At 41.7% G+C, this 15,834-nt stretch overlaps 2 protein-coding genes across 3 annotated transcripts in view; both read left to right on the top strand.

The window, feature by feature from the left end:
• Positions 1–15,834, top strand: part of LOC103127055 (zinc finger protein 709-like) — a 1,044,365-nt gene that overhangs the window by 326,665 nt on the left and 701,866 nt on the right. The gene's annotated exons all lie outside the window — the stretch shown is intronic.
• Positions 7,700–15,070, top strand: LOC132535599 (zinc finger protein 709-like). The gene is made up of 4 exons (XM_060182191.1): positions 7,700–7,846; positions 9,725–9,851; positions 10,020–10,077; positions 13,584–15,070. Exons 1-4 carry the CDS (start codon positions 7,832–7,834, stop codon positions 14,473–14,475), a joined length of 1,092 nt encoding a protein of 363 aa, XP_060038174.1. The 5' UTR covers positions 7,700–7,831; the 3' UTR covers positions 14,476–15,070.

Here is a 15,834-nt window from a genome sequence, read left to right as displayed (position 1 = left end):
CTAGGACATTGGACCTTTTATGAGTCAGAATGTCTTCCCTGTAGGTGCAGTGTTATCAAGTGAAAAGGCTGTGCTGCTGGACTTAAAGCAGAGTCTCAAGCTACTGCTGTGTGGCATCTGTCCATCTTCTGGCCTGAAAGGGAAATCAGAGAAAGAAGAAAAGATGGTTATCTTGGCTAATAGAATGAAACCATTGAAAAAATCTTTTTTTTTTTTTCCTCCAGAGTTATTGCTAGAACTCAGTGCCTGCACTATGAATCCACTGCTTCTGGAGGCAATTTCCCCCTATTTTGATGCCCTTGTTGTTATTGTTGCCATTGTTGCTGTTGTTGGATTGGACAGAGAGAAATCAAGAGAAGGGCAGAGAAAGACATTTTTTTTAGAATAGACAAGTCTCTTGGATAAGAAGAGTACAATTTCACACAGTTCCCACCACCAGAGATCTGCATCCTATTCCCTCCATAGGCTCTGGGGAGGTGAGGTTCCAGGACACATTGGTGAGGTTGTAAGCTGAGATGTCAGGTTAGCATCATGATAGATCTGCAACTTGGTTGCTGAAAAGCATTACAATAAAGGGAGAGCAAATTGTTTAATAAACAGGAACCTGAAGGTGAAAATAGAACAGGTAAAGATTTGGGGGTTTCATGTTATAAGAGCCTAGGAAGTCTATTTTAGATAGGTCACATGGGACCCATGACTTTACTAATTTTTACCTGAGCCTAATAGCTAACATGCATGTATGCTGTAAGTATTGTCTGGGAAGATAGTGTCAGAATTGAGAATAGGGCTATAAAGCTGGATGAGGGCAGAGAGTAGCTCCCCAATATGGGAATAGTATACAAACGCCATGAACTGTAAACCTCATCAATCTGACCTAAGGCCCATATTTATTTATATTTAGCACAGGAGCCTGCGTAACCTCTGCATCCCTATCAGCCTGAGCACACATTCCATGGTCATAGCTAGCTAGGAACATTGTAGGCTGCACTCATTTCAGGACCCATCTTCCTCCAGTGACAGAGTATGTTAACCCAGCCTCCCTTCAGAGAGTGGCGCAGTTTCTATAGTTGTTCCACTTTGAGGGCAAGATTCTGTAGAGACCCACAAGTAGGTTTATGACATTGTTTCTGATGGAGAAGACCACTGATGATGTAGACAGGTATCTGTTCGAGGTCTAGGTCCATTATATCTATGTGGGAGTCCCAGGATTCCCTGACTAGGGCCCTGGATGATGGGTCGCCATCATTAAAGTATGGCTCTCTCTTGTCCTTATCCAGCTTTTGTAGTTCTTACTTGATCATACAGAGTTAAACGTAAGAGTGTCTGAGGGGGGAGTCTGGCAGTAGCACAGCGGGTTAAGCGCACATGGCACAAAGCACAAGGACCAGCATAATGATCCTGTATTGTTTTTCACCAGAGAAGTGCTCATCTGTGGCTTATGGTCGTGTTAAAGATTGAACCTAGGAACTTATATAAAACATTAAAGACATTTTGCGTAACGAGTGTGTTGTCTCCCTAGTTCTACATTTTATTTAAAATTTATAGATTTCCTTAGTCTTAGGTACTACTGTACGTTGACCTGGATATGAAGATCAGATACTGATCAGAAACAATGAGGCATCTGCAACACTGTTTCACCGTTCTCAAAACTTTCCTTCTGCAGGTGGTTACCAGGGGCTTGAACTTGAGTCCTTATGCATTGTAACATATATGCTCATCCAGTTGTATCCAGCCCCTAATTTTTAAAAAAAAATATTTATTTATTTATTACCTTTTGTTGCCCTTGTTGTTTTTTATTGTTGTAGTTATTGTTGTTGTTGTTGTTGAATAGGACAGAAAGAAATGGAGAGAGGAGGGGAAGACAGAGTGGCAGAAGAGAAAGACACCTGCGGACCTGCTTCTCTGCTTGTGAAGCGACTACTGTGCAGGTGGGGAGCCAGGGGCTCGAACCAGGATCCTCATCTCATGCCTAGTCCTTTTCTTTGCACCACCTGTGCTTAAGCGGCTGTGCCAAAGCCGGACTCCCAATTTTTTTTTTTAAGTTGTGTTAACTGGAAGAAAATGCTGAGACAGAATGTTTTGTATCAAGACTAGGGGTGGCACATCTGGTTGAGTGCAGATGTGCAAGGAACCAGGTTTGAGACCCCAGTCTCCACCTACAGAGGGAAAACTTTTGTGAGTGGTGTAGCAGTATTGCAGGTGTGTCTCTGTCTCTCTCGCTCTCTGTCAACCTCTTCCCTTTCATTTGAACAGCTCCTGCCATACAACCAGACCATGCTTGTTTGGATATTGTTCTGACTCCGGTTCATATGTCCAGGACTGAGGCCCTAAAGCAGCTGTGCAGCCTGAACCCTTATGAGTGGAGGAATAGCTCCATCCGTTTGGAGTCTAGTGTTTGGCCAGTCAGTGCTCTGTCCAATCTGGGCTGCTTTTGGGCAGTGCTTGCAACTGAAGAAAGTCACTGTAGAAAGTAAATACTGGTGGTCCGGGAGGTGACGCAGTGGATAGGGCTGTACTCTTGAGCATGAGTTCCTGAGTTTGATCCCCGGCAGCACATTTGCCAGAATGATGACTGGTTCTTTCTGTCTCTCCTCCTATCTTTCTAATTAATAAGTAAATACAATATTTTTTAAAAAGAAAAGTAAGTTAGTAAATACTGCTTCTCACATACTAACAGAGTCCTGGCTTCTTCCTCTTGGTTGCTCATGTCTCCTGCTAATTCACCTCTTTGGGAGGACACTTCAATGACTCCAGAGTCTGAATGGAATCAGGAGGCTGGTGAATGCCAGCTTCCAGAGCCTTGGTTGGAGAAGTTGCTTCAGACAGGCTCCGATGCTTTCTTGTTTCCAACCAAATGATGCAACCTGGACCTCCATGTGGATCCTTGTGACTTGTCTTGACTCCTTTTGAGGGGTCTCAATCCAGTGTGTCTCTGTTTTATGTTTGTTGTTTATTTGTCTATTTATTGTATAGAGAAAGCCAGAAATTGAGAGGTAAGGGGGTGATAGAGAGGTTTAAGAGAGACACTAGTGGGGGCTGGGCGCTGGTGCACCTGGTTGAGTGCACATGTTACAGTGTGCAAGGACCTGGGTTGGAGCACCTGTCCCCACCTGCAGAGGGAAAGCTTCACGAGTGGTGAAGCAGGGCTGCAGGTGTCTCTCTGTCTCTCCCTCTTTATCTCCTCCTTCTTTCTCAATTTCTGGCTGTCTATAACCAATAAAGAAGTAAATAAAGGTAATTAAACATTTTTAAAGAGAGAGAGAGATAGACACTAGCAACCACTCACAAAGCATTCTCCCTGCAAGTGGGCCCAGGGATTCAACCCAGGTCCTGTGCTTTGTGACATGTGCTCACTCAGGTGTGCTACCACGCAGTCTCTATTTTCCTTTATTTTATTTATTTAATTTAGTTTTATTTTATTTTATGTGACTGAGTTCAATTGAGAGAGGGAGAGATACTGTTTCACTTACAGAGGTACTGTTTCACTTCCTGTGAAGATTCCCCTCAGCAGATGGAGACAAGTGTTACGGCAATGTAGTGTGAAAGGCCCAGAGAAAGAGGCTAGATCTATAGCTCCTCTTAGGCTTTTTATTTTTTAAAGGCTTTTTTGTTTATTTATTTATTTATTTTAGTTATTATTGTTGTCGTCATTGTTGGATAGAACAGAGAGAAATGGAGAAGGGGAAGACAGAGAGAAGAGAAAGACAGACACCTGCAGACCTGCTTCACTGCTTGTGAAGCGACTCCCCTGCTGCTGGGAAGTTAGGGGATCCTAACACTGGGCCTTGTGCATTTTGCCACCTGCGCTTAAGCACTGTTCTACCACCTGACTCCAAGGTTTTATTTATTAATTAATGATTAAGATAGGAAAGAGAGAAATAATCAAACATCTCTGGTACATGTGCTGCTGGGATTGAAGTCCGGGGACTCATGCTTGAGAGTCCAATGCTTTACCATGGCGCCACCTCCTGGACTATAGTTCCTCTCAGGTTTTAATACCAAAATGTTAAAAGAATGAAACACCTGAAGTTAGGCAAGTAGAGTGTGAAATTCTGGCAAAGGGAAATTTTATTGTAGCCAAGGAAAAGGTGAGAAGCCCCGTTTGGGATCAAGAGCCCATCTAGCAGGGAGCTAAGAAACTTATCTGTCGGGACTCGGGAGGTAGAGCAGATGGTTAAGTGCACGTGGCTCAAAGCACAAGGACCAGCATAAGGATCCTGGTTTGGGAGTTGCTTCACAGGTGTGAAGAAGGTCTGCAGATTTCTTTCCCTCCCCCTCTCTGTCTTCCCCTCCTTACCAATGTGTCCTGCGACCCCCACCCCACCCCCAGAGCTCTACCCCAATAGTGAAAGATAGAAACAGGTTGAGGGTATGGATCAACTTATCAATGCCCCTGTCTACTGGAGAAGCTATAAGTCAGACCTCTCACTTTCTGCACCATAGAGATATTTGGTCTATGCTCCCAGAGTGATAAAGAACAGGGAAATTTCCAGTGGAGGGGATGGGATCTGGCACTGTGGTGATGGGGATTCACCTAGTAAGTGTCCTGCAGTTGGACTGTCTTCCCACATAGTTATGGAGAAAATACTCGCTATCCTCTTCCTCTGATGGATAGGCATGAGAAAATGGATGAAAGAGTTCATTCTGGGCTGGTGAAACAGCACAATGCTGTGCACATGACCTTTATGCCTAAGATGCCTAAGGCTCTGAGCTCCTTGGTTCAATTTACAAAACTACTTAAAGGCAGAGCTGAACTATAAGAAAAAGGAAAAAAGAAAAAGATAAAAACAGCTTGTTACGGGTGAGTAAGAAACATTTAAGGTCAGCTATGCATTGACAATTATTAAAGCTAGGGAATAAGTGCAGACATGTTGTTTTTGACGGGCTATGTTGTTTTCGCCGGGCTGGCTTCACGGGCGGGTAACAGACGACCAGGGACTCATGGTTGAGCTGTAGGCAGTATCTCTTTATTCATGCAGGACGCAGCACAATCTAAGCCGAGCTAAGCTAAACTCAAGGTACCTTAAAACTCACAATGTTGTCTTTATATATACTTGCCAAGTAGGGTGGAAACAAGATGTGACATAGAGAGGGTGGAGAGAAAAGTGACTGGTGAAAATCAGAGTGTGACAAGGAGAGGATCAGGGTGTGACAAGGAGAGAGGGTGGAGCAGGCGAGAATTCTATCACTGAACCACTAATGCCCTGGAGGGAGGGTGGTGCTTGTTAACAGTGGTTATGTAAATAGAATGAAGTGGTTATGTAAATAGAATAGTGTTAAGCAGGGGGGATTTAAACCAAATGAAACAGAAGGGGTCTCATGCATACCAACACAGACACATTCCTGTAGAGCTGCCTTTACTTTGGAATATGCTTGAATTTATTCATTTATTTACTTATTCCCTTTTGTTGCCCTTTTTATTGTTATAGTTATTATTGTTATCATCATTGGATAGGACAGAGAGAAAAGGAGAGAGGAGGGGAAGACAGAGAGTGAAAGAAAGTATATACCTGCAGAACTGCTTCATCGCCTGTGAAGCGACTCCCCTGCAGGTGGAGTGCCAAGTAGTCGAACCGGGATCCTTAGGCTCGTTCTTGCCCTTTGCGCCACGTGTGCTTAAGCTGGGCTATAGCCTGACTCCCTACATGCTTGAATTTTTGCAAAACTTTCCAAATGTCTATATAAAGTTGGTAAGAAATATAGCATGATTCCTTATGAAGCCTCCTCACCCAAGAAGAGCAGGTCCCATAGTTCTGTCACATCCTTAGTGTGTATAATCTTTCTTTCCTGGTCCAGATACTCTCACTCTTCCTGAGATTATTCTAAGGTCACACGCATGAGAGTCAGTGTTTCTTCCCTGTCTGTGGGTCCCTCTCTATAGTAGAAAAGCTGGCGCAGTCAAAGCCTAAGATATGGCTCATGTTCTGTGCTCACAGCTTGGGTTCCTGGTCTGCAGGACTGCCAGAGAGGCACTGTCCCTCCTTAGTTAGGAAGCATGGTTGTGCCAGAACATGGAGTGAAGGGGAGGGGCTGGGATGGAGATAAGAGACTGTTACCACTGATGTCCTTCTCAGGTATCTGAGGAGAATCAGAAAGCCCTTTTCTTTCTATTTTTTGTTAGTGATTTAATATTGACTTCACGGTTTGTTTGTTTTTCCCCACCAGTGTTATTGCTGGGGCTAGGTGCCTGCACTACCAATCCACTGCTCCTGGAGGCCATTTTTCTCATTTTTGTTCCTGTTGTGTTGCTGTTATTGTTGCCATTTCTGCTGTTGTTGTTGGATAGGACAGAGAGAAATGGAGAAAGGAGGGGAAGACAGAGAGGTGAGAGAAAGACACCTGCAGACTTGCTTCACTGCTTATAAAGCGACTCCTCTGCCGGTGGGGATCCAGGGGTTCGAACGCTGGTCCTTGCAATTTGCGCCACCTGTGCTTAAACTGTTGAACTACCATCTGACTCCTGACTTTTTAACCTAATAGCGGCATAATTTACACTGTTCCCCTCACTGTTCTGTGGCCCTGTCCTCTTTTGAGGAAAGTACAGTAGTTATTACTATGTCACAGATTAGGGTTGATTTTGTGTGTGTATGTATGTATGTCCTTTTTTTTCAATGGACCTGCCTTCACTTCTTTCAGAAGTCACTGTGTTTACACCTATTACTACTTATGAATATTGTACTTTTCTGTTGTTGTTGTTTCCCTCTCTCTCAGATTAGTAAAACAGTGCCTGACTTTCTCTGGTGCTTTCCAGATCTGCTTGAATTCAGTGACGGCACAGAAAACAGAAATTCTTGGTGACAGGCATTTTTTGTCCAGAGTGTCTAGAGCATCTTCCACTATCTTTTCCTTGCTCTGGGAGCATGAAAAAGTTCTTTTCATGGGTGCAAGAGGAAGGATCCTTGGTTTCTGTAATTACTTCTCTACATGTCATGGACATCAGCAGGTTGATCCATACCTCCAGTCTGTTTCTATCTTTTGTTAGCAGGGTAGGACTCTGGAGAGATGAGTTTCTAGGTCATGTTGGTGAAGTTGTCTACACAGGGTGGTCAGAATGGAATCATCATAGTATTTCAAGGGAGGTCAGAGTGGAATCCTAGAGTATTTCCAGCTTGGTAGATGAGGCTATAATATTCTGTAAATATATCAACTGTAGTTGGATGAAGTTTTTTTAGTTAAATAGCTGTCAATCTTTGTTGTTTTGGGGGACAGTCTGTGAGTCTGTTACTTCAAGGCCACACCTCTCAGAAGTCCCAAGTCCACATTTCTTTTTTTTTTTTTTAATATTTATTTACCTATTTATTCCCTTTTGTTACTCTTGTTGTTTTACTGTTGTGGTTATTATTGTTGTTCTTGATGTCCTAGTTGTTGGATAGGACAGAGAGAAATGGAGAGAGGAAGGGAAGACATAGAGGGGGAAGAGAAAGATAAGATACCTGAAGACCCTCTTCACCTCCTGTGAAGTGACTCCCATGCAGGTGGAGAGCCAGGGGCTCAAAGCAGGAAATTTACAGGGTCCTTGAGCTTCTCGCCATGTGTGCTTAACCTGTTGCACTACTACCCAACTCCCTAAAGGGACATCTTACAGCACATCAGGGCCCTGGAGCTTTTGGTATTTACTAATTCTGGAACTGGTGTGCCAGATATAAAAACTGTTTTCCAGTAATCCCTAGGTGTCCTGACTTTGTTTACCAATTCCCAGTTTTACGTTTCCTGTAGGTGTAGTGCTTGCTGTCAAGCCAAGAGACCTGGCTTGTGGAGTTATATCACAGTCTGAAGATACTGCTTCTTTTAATTTTCTGGCCAGAAAAGAAATTGAGAGAAATAGGGAGAAATGACAGTTTCTCAGGTAAATGACATATGCCATATTTGATTCTTTTTTCCTCCTGAGAAAGTTGTATTTTAATTTACACATGCATTTTATGTTATGAGTGTTCATTTCACTGCTTCTGATTTGTCTGAATATTTCTCTTAAAAAATTATTTTGTCACCAGACTTTGCTGCCATGATATATAGATACAGATATTTGGTAGATATGACAAAAAGAGAGGAGGGAGGGAAAGTGAAGAAGAAACACCACAGTACTGTTCCTCCATTGAACCTGGAATGTATGCTTTCTACTTTGTGTGTCACCATGAAGATCCTATTAAAGATATTTTGAGTTTCATGCTCAGATAGTGAGTTTTAATCCCTCACACCACACAGAGACGTGAAGAGGGAAACTTCATTAGTGGTACTCTTGTTTCTTTCCCTAGGTGTACGGACATTGGCAATTTTGATCTATACCCCCAGCCTGTTTGTTTCTTTCCTTACAAAGGTAGGGTTCAGGAGAGGTGTTGTAGGGCACATTGATGAAGACATCCATCTAGAGTATTCAAGATGGAATCATAGCATCTGCAACCTAGTGACTGAAAGACAGACATAAAGTGAACCAAATGTTTAGTAAACAGGAACCAGAAAGTAAGATTAGGGCAGATTAGAATAGGAATTTTAACGTATAATGAAGCTGTGTAGTCTTCTTTAATTAGTATTTTCCTATGGGCCCATGAATTCAGTAATTTTTGCTTGAACTTGATAGTAACATGAAGATGGACTAAAAATATTATTTGGGAAGATGGCATCAGAGTTGAGAAAAGAACTAGGAAACTGGATTAAAGCAGAGAGTAGTTCCCAAACTTCACAGTAATGACCAGAAATGATGGAGAGATATTAGAGGTCTTGGCCCATCATGTCTATGGGGAAATCCAAGAATTCCCTGACTAATGGTGCTCTCCTTTATCTCCTTTTATTTATTCAATTTTAAGGAGCAAGTATGTTTTTTTCTCTCTCACAAATAGATGCTTTTATTTTTGGATCTAATTGGAGACAGTAAGTATGCGCACTTTCTTGGAAGTTGTCCTGTAGTGTCAGTCATGTGTCTTCCTTTTTTTGTTTGTTTTTCTGTTTTTAATTTTTCATAAAATGGAAATATTGGCCAACCTATAGGATAAGAGGGGTACATTTCCACACAATTCCCACACCCACAACTCCATTTTTAGTCCCCTCCCTTGATAGTTTCCCTGTGTTTTATCGCTCTGGGTGGGTGGACCCAGAATCATTTTGGGGTGCAGAAGGTGGAAATTGTGGCTTCTGTAATTGCTTCCCCGCTGAACATGGGTGCCTTCCATTTCTTTTAAGCCACAAACTGACCTCCAATTTAAGTCATTTAAAAAAGTTTTTCCTTCTTTTTTTTTTTTAAGTTACATTTTCTTACTGCTTCTTTGCCATGTGCATGGTCCTCAGTTGAATCAGGCCTCTGCCACACGGGAGCTTCAGTGCTGTGCTGTCTCTCTCTCTTCTTTCTTTTTTTCTTCTTAATATTGTAACATGGAGCTCTAAAAGGCTCAGTGATGAAAACATAAAAAGGTAAAGAAATTAAGTTGTACACTGAATGCTCTCCCAAACCTGACTCAGTGATGCTTAGACCTGTTTCTCCACCCTTCCAAGTGCACTTCATAGTAACATCACTGTCATATAAGATTCCAGGGGCTGTGTTCAGGACCTGGTGACAGCACAAAGCTTTTATCACTGTACCAATTAGTGTGTCACATGCTAGATCTTGAGAGTGAGGTATTTGTTATGTTTGGTGATGAGACAATCACTGACTTCATAAAGTAGATCCTGGATGTCTAATCTGCTGTCAGTATGAAGTGTTTTCTAATATAAATAAATACACTGTATGTTTTAGTGCTCGGTGACCTATGACGATGTAACAGTGATATTCACTCAAGAGGAGTGGGCACTATTAAATTCTTCAGAGAGGAAACTCTACAGAAATGTGATGTGTGAAAACTTTAGAAACATTCTGTCAATAGGTAATTATGATATTCATTCATTTCTCAATAAAAAAGACATTTTTTCCATTGCTCAACAATGTACGCCGAGACATTGTAAAGTGAAAGGGGCATGATTGTGATTGTGACTCATGAGGGATACAAAATTCAATATATTTTTATCCTCTCTAATATCTTTTGTATTCTTAGGACAGTTACAAGAGGATCATTCCATCAAAGAGCAGTACAACTACCAAGGAAGTAAAAGGTTTGTATCTCATTCATAATTATACTGTCCTACCCAGAAAGCTACTATGAACTTCTCTGTGATTTATTTATTTGTTTCTTTAAGAAAGGATAAATTAACAAAACCATAGGGTAGGAGGGGTACAACTCCTCACAATTCCCACCACCCTATCTCCATACCCCACCCCCTCCCCTGATAGCTTTCCCACTCTCCATCCCTCTGGGAGCATGGACCCAGGGTCATTGTGGGTTGTAGAAGGTGGAAGGTCTGGCTTCTGTAATTGCTTCCCCGCTGAACATGGGCGTTGACTGGTCGGTCCATACTCTTAGTCTGCCTCTCTCTTTCCCTAGTAGGGTGGGTCTCTGGGGAAGCAGAGCTCCAGGACACATTGGTGGGGTCTTCAGTCCAGGGAAGCCTGGCCGGCATCCTGATGGCATCTGGAACCTGGTGGCTGGAAAGAGAGTTAACATACAAAGCCAAACAAATTGTTGAACAATCATGGACCCAAAGCTTGGAATAGTGGAGAGGAAGTGTTAGGGGGATACTCACTGCAAACTCTAGTGTACTTCTGCTTTCAGGTATACATTTTGCAGTAGTTTATGGATACGTGTGAACATATGCTCTCTCTCACAGAAACTGGTGTATAGCTAGGTTTTGTGACTCTGTTAGAAAGTGAACCTCCTGAGATGGAATTAGAGTATAGTATGAAAGGAAAGGTTTCACCCAAGTAATCAAGCTGAAGGGTTGTCATTCCACACGTGAAGTCTCTGGACACAGTCTGAAGTGAAGCATATTGAGGTGGCAATCGTTGTGTTGATTAGATTGTGATCGGCAGATTGAATATTATTTGATATGGATTGGGAGAGGCATACAGGAAAGTGGGTCCTATCCAAGGGTTCCAGGACTGGGGGAAGTAGGGGCTCTATAGTGGAGATGTGAGGTTCCTGCTGTCTTAGGGTTCAATAAGACAGTCGATAGTTAATGTTATCATCACATTATTTGGTAATTGGGTTAACTTTGAAAAGTTTTTTGTTAGGGTTTGCTGTACAGTACCCAGTATCTTGTATATAGCTGTGCCACCAGTTGCCTCTGATATACTTGGTTTAGGCTTTTGAGAGAGTCCGCATAACAAATACACAGCCTATATATTAAAAAGACTCAGTCTGTGTTTTAAAAAACTTCGAGACATACAATTAATTTTCCCCCTTTCATATTAATTAACTAGTGATTTATATGACTACATTTTACTAGGAGTGTACATAAACACCATTCCCACCACCAAAACACTGTGACCCATCTCTCCCACCCACTCCTACCCCCCACTGGCCCAGGAAGCTGCATATCTACCCCTCACCACAGGGTTTTTACTTTGGTGCGCTACTTACAATTTGGTCAGGTCCTGCTTTTAGTTTCCCTTTCAGATCTTCTTACTCAAGTTCTGTTGATGAGTGGGATCATCCCATACTCATCTTTATCTTTCTGACTTAGCTCACTTAACATAATTCCTTCTAGCTCTGTCCAAGATGGGTCAGAGGAGGTGGCTTCGTTGTTCTTGATAGCTGCATAGTATTCCATTGTGTATATATACCACATCTTTCTCAGCCACTCATCTGTTGTTAGGCACCTGGGTTGCTTCCAGGTTTTAGCTATTATAAATTGTGCTGCTGGGAGTCGTGCGATGGCGCAGTGGGTTAAGCGCAGGTGGCGCAAAGCGCAAGGGCTGGCTTAAAGATCCTGGTTCGAGCCCCCGGCTCACCACCTTCAGGGGAGTCGCTTCACAGGCAGTGAAGCAGGTCTGCTGGTGTCTTTCTCTCCCCCTCCGTCTTCCCGACCTCTCTCTATTTCTCTCTGTCCTATCTAACAACAAGGACATCACTAACAACAATAATAACTACAACAATAATGAAAAGCAACAAGGGAAAATAAAAAAAAAAATGAATTGTGCTGCTATGAACATAGGAGTACACACCTCTTTTCCGTTGGGTGTTATGGAGTCCTTGGAGTCATGTGATTTTTTTTTTTTTCATCTTCATGATTTCCCTAAATGGGTGGACCCTTATGTGTTCCTAAGTTTGTGCTCTTTAGTATTTGAGCTATTGCTTGGCTACTGCTATAATACAATCTTTTTTTAAATAACATTTTTATATTTATTTAATTATTCCCTTTTGTTGCCCTTGTTGTTGTTATTGATGTCTTTTGTTGTTGCATAGGACAGAGATAAATGGAGAGAGATGGGAAAGACAGAGAGGGGGACAGAAAGATAGACACCTGCAGACCTGCTTCACCATCTGTGAAACGACTCCCCTGCAGGTGGGGAGCCAGGGGCTCAAACCCGGATCTTTACACTGGTCTTTGCATGTTGCACCATGTATGCTTAAACCATTGCACTACTGCCCAACTCCCTATAATACAATCTTTTTAAAAGAGAATTTATGACTGATATAGATAATTTAAAAAAAATTTTTTTAATTTTTTTATTCCCTTTTGTTGCCCTTGTTGTTTTATTGTTGTAGTTATTATTGTTATTGTCGTTGCTGGATAGGACAGAGAGAAATGGAGAGAGATGGGGAAGACAGAGAGGAGGAGAGAAAGATAGACACCTGCAGACCTGCTTCACCGCCTGTGAAGCGACTCCCCAGCAGGTGGGGAGCCGGGGTTCGAACCGGGATCCTTATGCCGGTCCTTTTGCTTTGCGCCACCTGCGCTTAACCCGCTGCACTACAGCCCGACTCCCTAAATAGATAATTTTTAAAGTATTTCATAAAACAATGATGACATGAATAGCTTCTGCAATAGTTGGTAATTGACTCAAATAATGATGGATGTAATGTATAAGCCTGAGGTTCTCATTTCAATCACTGGCATACATGTAAGAAAATGGTGTTCTGGATTATCATTTCTTTCTTCTGATGACAAATTCTCTGACACAGATAAGAAAGAAATGGAAGTTTTTAGAAATAAGGCAGGGGGACGTCTTGTGGTAGTGCAACCGGTTGAGCTCACATGGCGCAAAGTGAAAGGACTGGTCTGAGTATCCTGGTTTGAGCCCCCAGCTCCCCACCTGCAGGGGAGTCGCTTCACAGGTGTTGAAGCAGGTCTGCAAGTGTCTGTCTTTCTCTCCCCCTCCTCTCTGTCTTCCCCTTCTCTCTCCATTTATCTCTGTCATATGCAACAACAACAACAAATATCTCCAACAATAAAACCAACAAGGAGAACTAAAGGGAATAAATAAATAAATAAATAAATACAATATTGCTGTCTATATATCATTGGTTGTGGTTTAACTCACTTATGTATTATACTATTTAGTATTTAACAGCTTTTAATTGAGTTTTTCTTTTTAACTGAGAGCCTTTATATAATTTTAATTTATTATTATTATTTTGTCAGTACAAACATTTTTAGTCAAATGTATTGATAATGTCTATGAATTTTCATCATTTATGTATAATAATGTCCTGCATTTTCTTAATAAAGTTTCATTTTTTCATTACAATATCATTAAGTAAATTCTCACTGCTTTTCAGTAATATAGTGGAAATCTCTGAGGCCAAAGAACAAAGTCAAAATGGTGGGAAACCTCAAGAATGTGAAGTATACAACAAAGAATTGACTTATTCCAGTCAGCTTAAAAAACAGAGAAGAATTCCCATTGGAAAGAAACCTTATCAACGTAAACATTGTAGGAAAACATTCAGTCAAACTGGTGATCTTCGGCGACATGAATGTAAACAGTGTAGGAAAACATTCAGTTGTTCCAGTAAACTTCAGGCACATGAAAGAACGCACAGTGGAGAGAAGCCCTATGAATGTAAACAGTGTAGGAAAACATTCAGTGAAAGCGGTACTCTTCGGAAACATCAAAGAATACACAGTGGAGAGAAACCCTATGAGTGTAAACAATGTTCTAAAACATTCAGTCGATGCAGTTATCTTCGGAGACATGAAAGAACTCACAGTGGAGAGAAACCCTATGAATGTAAACAGTGTAGGAAAACATTCAGTCACTCCGGTAATCTTCGGACACATGAAAGAACTCACAGTGGAGAGAAGCCCTATGAATGTAAACACTGTAGGAAAACATTCAATCGATCCGGTCATCTTCGGACACATGAAAGAACTCACAGTGGAGAGAAACCCTATGAATGTAAACACTGTAGGAAAACATTTAGTGATAGCAGTGCTCTTCGGAAACATGAAAGAATGCACACGGGAGAGAAGCCCTATGAATGTAAACAGTGTAGTAAAACATTCAGTCGATCCAGTCATCTACGGACACATGAAAGAACTCACAGTGGAGAGAAACCCTATGAATGTCAACAATGTAGGAAAACATTCAGTGTTTCCAGTTCTCTTCGGATACATGAAAGAACGCACAGTGGAGAGAAGCCCTATGAATGTAAAAGGATGTGGCCTTAGAATTGTCTCAGGAGGGAATCAGGTGGGTTAAGTACACGTGGCACAAAGCGCTAGGACCAGCTTAAGTATCCTGGTTCCAGACCTCAGCTCCCCACATGCAGAGGAGTCGCTTCAAAAGCTGTGAAGCAGATCTGCAGGTGTCTTATCTTTTTCTCCTTCTCTCAGTCTTCCCCTCCTCTCTCCATTTCTCTTTGTCCTATCCAACAATAATGACATCAACAACAACGATAATAACTACAATAATAAACTACAAGGGCAACAAAAGGGAAAATAAATAAATATGAAAAAAAAGAATTGTCTCAGGAAGAGTGATAGTATCTGGACCAGGCAAGAAAGAGCTTACACCCATAGGATGTTACAAAACTATGGGGACCTGCTCTTCTTAGGTGAGGAGGTTTCATAAGGAATACTACTATACATTCAGCTTCATACAGATATTTGGAAACTTTTGCAAAAATTCATTCATATTCCAAAGTAAAGATAGTTTTTTTTTAAATAAAAGTATTGTGTTGCCCTTGTTTTTTAATTGTTGTAGTTATTATTATTGTTATTGTTGGATAGGACAGAGGAAATGGACAGAGGAGGTGAATACTTAGGGGGGAGAGAAAGACACCTGCAGACCTGCTACACCGCCTGTGAAGCAACTCCCCTGCATGTGGGGAGCTGGGGGTTCAAACCGGGATCCTTGAACCGGTCCTTATTTATTTTTATAAGTAGCAATGTTTGGGGGCTGAGCAGTTGCTGCACTCACTTAAGAGCACATGCTGTCATGTGAAAACACTTGAGTTTAAGCCCCAGCTGCCCACCTGCAGGAGAGAAGCTCTATGAGTGATGAAGTGGAGCTGCAGTCTCTTTCCTCCATGTCCCTCCCCTCTCAATTTTTTTCTGTTCCACAAAAAAAAAAAAAAAGTAGCATCACAGCAGACATAGGAACAGAGAGATATTCAGCAGACTCTGGGGTACAGTCATGAAGAGAGAGTGCCATTAGTACAGGACTTCTAGTTGGGAGATGACAAACTGCAGACAGTGATGGTCATCTATCATTGTGAATTCTGAAAGCTCATGGAGAGTACTATTTGAAGTTTAAAAATGCTACACTTATATATCTTCATTAAAGTTTAAAACATACGGCAACATATGTTTATAACACTGTGGTGGTTATCCGGGGGGGAAAGCATGGATTTGGGGGTGGAGGAGGAACAGAACTGTGGCAGTGTGCCTCATGGGAAACTATATCGCTGCAATCTGATGATTATGTCAGTCATTATTGAAACACAAATGAGAAATAAATATAGACAACAAAGCCAATCATGATGCTCAGCATATTTCTTAAATGTTTTCTTCATTAAAAGAGGAGGA

This window comes from Erinaceus europaeus, chromosome 23 (assembly GCF_950295315.1).
Source record: "Erinaceus europaeus chromosome 23, mEriEur2.1, whole genome shotgun sequence".
Classification (NCBI taxonomy): Eukaryota; Metazoa; Chordata; class Mammalia; order Eulipotyphla; family Erinaceidae; genus Erinaceus; species Erinaceus europaeus.
Note: the sequence above shows the minus strand (reverse complement) of the source record. Positions and strands in the feature narration are given on the sequence as shown.